The 5,032-nt window shown below is 26.9% G+C and overlaps 4 protein-coding genes across 14 annotated transcripts in view; 3 read left to right on the top strand and 1 right to left on the bottom strand.

The window, feature by feature from the left end:
• The window catches only part of LOC106786083 (28S ribosomal protein S18c, mitochondrial), a 1,637-nt gene extending 636 nt beyond the window's left edge, over window positions 1–1,001 (top strand). The window contains exons 1-4 of one of the 4 annotated variants that reach the window (XM_014747106.1): window positions 1–20; window positions 249–431; window positions 507–714; window positions 814–1,001. In XM_014747106.1, coding sequence (XP_014602592.1) covers window positions 285–431; window positions 507–714; window positions 814–905 — 447 coding nt within the window. In that variant the 5' untranslated portion in view covers window positions 1–20; window positions 249–284 and the 3' untranslated portion in view covers window positions 906–1,001. Of the gene's footprint in view, window positions 95–248; window positions 432–506; window positions 715–813 lie in introns of all 4 variants that reach the window. The other 3 variants (XM_014747104.1, XM_014747107.1, XM_014747105.1) reach the window with 3 other exon arrangements.
• On the bottom strand, window positions 712–2,087 carry LOC106786082. The gene is made up of 3 exons (XM_014747103.1): window positions 1,553–2,087; window positions 1,272–1,479; window positions 712–1,198 (listed from the first exon to the last, which is right to left on the bottom strand). The coding sequence occupies exons 1-3, from the start codon at window positions 1,708–1,710 to the stop codon at window positions 1,007–1,009; spliced, it is 558 nt and encodes a 185-aa protein (XP_014602589.1). The 5' UTR covers window positions 1,711–2,087; the 3' UTR covers window positions 712–1,006.
• A 192-nt stretch (window positions 2,088–2,279) lies between these two features.
• Window positions 2,280–3,199, top strand: LOC106786081 (U1 small nuclear ribonucleoprotein A). Its single transcript, XM_014747102.1, has 2 exons — window positions 2,280–2,521; window positions 2,595–3,199. Exons 1-2 carry the CDS (start codon window positions 2,285–2,287, stop codon window positions 3,051–3,053), a joined length of 696 nt encoding a protein of 231 aa, XP_014602588.1. The 5' UTR covers window positions 2,280–2,284; the 3' UTR covers window positions 3,054–3,199.
• A 1,252-nt stretch (window positions 3,200–4,451) lies between these two features.
• LOC106786065 (vinculin) overlaps window positions 4,452–5,032 on the top strand; it is a 9,737-nt gene continuing 9,156 nt past the window's right edge. For all 8 annotated transcript variants that reach the window (XM_014747078.1, XM_014747076.1, XM_014747079.1 and 5 more), the window contains exon 1: window positions 4,452–4,708. In XM_014747078.1, the coding sequence (XP_014602564.1) occupies window positions 4,652–4,708 (57 nt within the window). In that variant the 5' untranslated portion in view covers window positions 4,452–4,651. The remainder of the gene's footprint in view (window positions 4,709–5,032) is intronic.

Here is a 5,032-nt window from a genome sequence, read left to right as displayed (position 1 = left end):
AAAGGAGCATTTTGATCGTTGTGAGCGCTTAGTGGAACGCACCCTAAAGGAGCATTTTGATCGTTGTGAGCGCTTAGTGGAACGCACCCATAATGTTATTACTATTATTATTACCAATAAAAAAAAATATTTAAAATCCTTTTTTTTTCTAATAAATTTAACTTTAAATTTCAAATGTGTGATCGCTCAAAATTCTTTGATTAATGCTTTACTTAAGGTGTATACCTAAAGAACTTTGAATTTTTCAGCTTTTTACACAAAATTATAGCAGCATAACCTAGAAAATGATTCGCAATAGTGGTCTTAGAAAAGTTGTTGAAAACTTTGTAAAAAAGAGAAGACAGTACTCTAACAGATTTGTAGGAAGTCTTTCAAACCATGAGTTACAAAATAAGAAATTATCAGAGGAAGAAGATATGGTAAAAGATATGGTTAGTTAGAAATAACTGTAATTGTATTTTTCTTACTTTTTACTATCATCTTATTAAATTTATCGTTTATTACAGCCTAATTTAACTATAAATCCGTATAAAAAAGAAAAACAGCAATGTTTATTATGCAAATTAAATATAGAACCAAATTTTAAGAATGTACGATTACTATCACAGTTTCAAAGTAGATACACCGGACGGATTTATGGGAAGCATATAACAGGTTTATGTAAAAATAAACAAGAAAAAGTTGAGAGAGAAATCTTAAAAGCACAAAATGCTGGTAAAATTGTTGGATCTATTATTATTATTAACAATTTATTAAGAAATAAAATGTGTTAATTAGTTAATCACTAATATTATATAAATATTTCTTTTTAAGGTTTAATGGGATATTTTACAAAAGACCCAAGATATGTAAACGACCCACCATTATTTAATCCTGATCGTCCATTAAGACCGCATAAATATTAATATAAAATATATACTTTAGATTTTGTTAACAACAAAATGGTAACTTTAATGTTGTACATAAGGTACTATAATAAAATTAACAAAAAATATATTATATTTCATTATTGAATAAACATGTCATTCTCTGTAGAATAATATACTAAAGTCTTAGGTATACCCAACGATAATAATATTTCTTCCATAGTCATTACCTGTCCTCGTTTACTTTCTAAATCTTTCTGCAATCTTTCCAGAGCATCCTGACAAGCAAATCTCCACTGTTTAATATCCACTTCCAAATCAGTGGAATTGTTCTTAAATTATTTAACAAATTAGTTACATTTAATGTTATTAAAAAATAATAATATAATAATATAGAAGTCTTACCTTTCTACAGTATGAAATTTCGTTTTTTAAGGTCTCTATTTCTTTCTGTTTTTTTATTATTCTCTTTTCTAATTCTTCATAATCATTTGGAAATACGTTTATGCTTTCATCGATTTTCACATTTTCCACATCTTCTTCTTCTTCAACATCGAGTCGTATTTTTTTGGTAAAAATCAATTCTCGTGACAATTTTCGTTTAGTAGTATCCCTATTTGATATTAAATATGAAACTATTTATGTAATAAATATTATATATATATAATTCTTAAGATTTTACTTACACTTGTGATTTATTATTTACTTTTCCCGAACTTTCAACGTTAGACTTATGTTTTGGAGTAATATCAACATTGTTATTAAATAATGAACGAAATGGTTTGTTTACTGCTGGACTATTTTTCAATTTCATATGTGCTGAAGTTGTGGTCTTTTCACACATTTTGTAATAATTAATTTGTTATTGTTTATTTAACACATAACTTATTAGAAACTAATACTGACTTGATGTAATTCAAATAAAATAATTAATATTATATGAAATTAATTCTAAATTACAGATCTAAGAAAATATACTTGTTTCTGAATCCACAAGTCAATTTAATTTTAAATAAATTACGGATAGGTTAAATAACGAATAGTCTGCGTCCAATCAGCGTTGAGTGACATACAGCGACATTAAAACGCGCATTCAATCTGTTGTGTTTTATTCTAACCTCTAAACGATATTTATGTCGGTTTTCCTCTGCTGATAAAAATATTAATTAAAAACGTTATTTAGTGAAATATTAAATATTACAAAAGTTTAACATTTATTTTGTAAGTATATAAATCTTATTATATTGGTTAATAATTTTTGTAATTATATTTCAGAATAACATTGTGATATTTGAAGGTTATTCAAATTCCGTGTGAATTAGATATTTTTTCTTATTAAATATAATATTATTTCTTATAGTTATATAAATTCTATTCTTTATATGTAATAATAACAATAATAATTTTTTTCAGTAATTATGGATATCAGACCAAATAATACAATTTACATAAATAATTTAAATGAGAAGATAAAGAAAGAAGAATTAAGGAAATCTTTATATGCTATATTTTCTCAATTTGGACAGATATTAGATATTGTAGCACTAAAAACTTTAAAAATGCGTGGTCAGGCATTTGTAATTTTTAAAGAAATAGCAAGTGCGACGAATGCTTTAAGATCTATGCAAGGGTTTCCTTTTTATGATAAACCAATGGTATGTATGTTATTTAGATATCTGTAAAAAAAAAGAAACTTTATTATATATTATAATTGTTTTATATTTTCAGAGGATACAGTATGCAAAGACAGATAGTGACTTAATTGCTAAAATGAAAGGTACTTTCGCAGAACGTCCTAAAAAACCAAAACGTGTACTACCAGCTGCGGATGAGGAAGCAAAACGTGCAAAGAAACGTGCTAAAGAACAAGCGAAACATTCACAGCAGATTGGATATCATCCTGGAGTACCACAACATCCAGGATTAGTTAATACAGCCGTACCTGAACAACCACCGAATCAAATTTTGTTCCTTACAAATCTTCCTGACGAAACTAGTGAAATGATGTTATCTATGCTTTTCAATCAATTTCCTGGTTTTAAAGAAGTTCGCTTAGTGCCAAATCGGCATGATATTGCTTTCGTAGAGTTTGAAAATGAGGTTCAATCGGGTGCTGCCAAAGATGCACTTCAAGGATTTAAAATTACACCTTCGCATGCGATGAAAATATCTTTTGCTAAGAAATAATTACAAGGACTTTAATCTTAAAATAATTGATAAAAATAAAAAACACGTGTAAACATTAAATATAGGAATAATGAAAAAATTATCAAACTGGATATGTAGTTATATTTCAGTAATTTTTATACAATACAGTTTCTTGAACATAAGAAGTATTTATAATTATTAACACGTCAGTGCTGATCGACAGCTTTCCGTTTAGTTTAGGCCGCGTCAGTCGCCGGTGACTAACATTCAACTGTTTTTTCAAAAATAAGTAACGCGCGTTCAACGTGTTAATACTATATTTATTATTTACAGTAAATATGTAAAGACCAATCATTCTGCAAACCGTATTTAAAACATTTTCCGTAGAATGATAGAGATATATACGATTTTATTTAAGAATATCTTTTTTTGATGATGATTTTTTCTTATGTATTATAATGTTATATTTTAACCTTTTGTTTGCGGCGTGATCTCGGAGGAATTCATCAATATATACCACGCGATTATCACATGTCAGTCGCTACGATTGATCGTCCACTGACTAGTGACCAAAAAAGTACTCGGAAATTTAAAATACTATTCTTAGGGTTTAAAAAAATAAAAATTGCCAATAAATTAAAATATCTATTTTTTTATCCATTTTAAGCAACTTTTTAAGCTACTATAATTTACTTAACTTAAATTGTAAATTTTAGGTGTTATAGTAAAAAAATGCAGAAGGCATAAATTTACGCCTTTCGTATATATTGATGGATACGTAAAAGCGTATATTTACGTCTTTCGTATATATTAATAGACATATACGCCTTTAATAGTCAAAAGATTAGTAATTCAATAATTAAGCCGTTTATTTTGAAATTGACCTAAGTCTATCTTTCTTTTTTTCTGCAAAATGCTTTTCATAACAGCATTCTCAGGTGGTACATGTTACTAAAATTAACAACAAACAATTGACAAATGGACTTAAGCTACTTTCAAAATAAAGGGCCTAACTATACATATAAGAAATTATGAATTTTACCACAAAATAAGATAATTTAAATAGAAGAGTATAGAAATGTTTTATAATTTTTGATCTAATATAGTGCCATCTAGATTTAGTAAAGCACGTTCTGTTAAGATGCAACAATATACAAAAATGCAATAAAAAATACTTTTTATTATAATTAATGTGCTTTCTTAACAAAAAATTCATGTACTTTTTTTAAATATTATCATTGAAATTTAATTTTAATATAAATTTGTAACAATACATGTATTTTTTTAATAAATTAGCTAATAAGAAAATCTGTTTTACCTTTAATAATTATCGAGCGAACATTGCATCAAACCTTTGCATCGCGTTCAAAAATGTAACTGCAGTTAGCAATCTTGAATAAACTGTAATCAATGCTTACTATTTTGTGAGATGATACCATCTCTGGTTATATGATTCAGTGATACTGTAGTTGTTCTGTCATTTGGTGACGCTCGCTTACTTTACTTTTTCTATTCTTATATTAGATTTTGGTCCTGTCAACAATTATTTATTATTTGTATTGATTTTTATAAATTTAGTCATAAGAGATTAAGGATTTTATTTTTATTTTTTATTTTCTACGTAATAAGTCGAAAATATGCCGGTGTTTCACACAAAGACTATAGAAAGTATTCTTGAACCTGTCGCACAGCAGGTAAGATATTTTATGACAAATGATTACATTTAATCTTTTTTTCACAAATTTTTATTTAAATATTTTTTTTAAATCATTTTATATATATAAAGATATATATATACACCTGTCTATATTTAACACAAATGAAAATTATATATATATATACATTTAAAGATATATGTATACGTAAAAAGAATATATAAGCCTGGAGCTATGCGTTGTCTATGCATCCAATTTCCGGTATATCCTCCAACCTACGTTTCTTCTTCGCCTTCATCCATTATCGTTCGCTTATCGTTCTACGGATGCCTCCTTTTCGCTCGGAGTAAGAAGAAGAAGAAG

Source organism: Polistes canadensis, unplaced genomic scaffold (assembly GCF_001313835.1).
Source record: "Polistes canadensis isolate GaletaPanama2010 unplaced genomic scaffold, ASM131383v1 scaffold_64, whole genome shotgun sequence".
NCBI lineage: Eukaryota > Metazoa > Arthropoda > Insecta > Hymenoptera > Vespidae > Polistes > Polistes canadensis.
This window is presented reverse-complemented; position numbering and strand designations above follow the sequence as displayed.

Bases quoted from the DNA above. Each gene is read 5' to 3' on its own strand.
- LOC106786082 (XM_014747103.1), bottom strand. From the start codon at position 1,710: ATGTGTGAAAAGACCACAACTTCAGCACATATGAAATTGAAAAATAGT. The intron at 1,480-1,552 runs GTAAGTAAAATC...AATATCAAATAG, and splicing joins GTAAATAATAAATCACAAGT to GGATACTACTAAACGAAAAT. The intron at 1,199-1,271 runs GTAAGACTTCTA...AAATAATTTAAG, and splicing joins AAATTTCATACTGTAGAAAG to AACAATTCCACTGATTTGGA.
- LOC106786081 (XM_014747102.1), top strand. From the start codon at position 2,285: ATGGATATCAGACCAAATAATACAATTTACATAAATAATTTAAATGAG. The intron at 2,522-2,594 runs GTATGTATGTTA...TTATATTTTCAG, and splicing joins CTTTTTATGATAAACCAATG to AGGATACAGTATGCAAAGAC.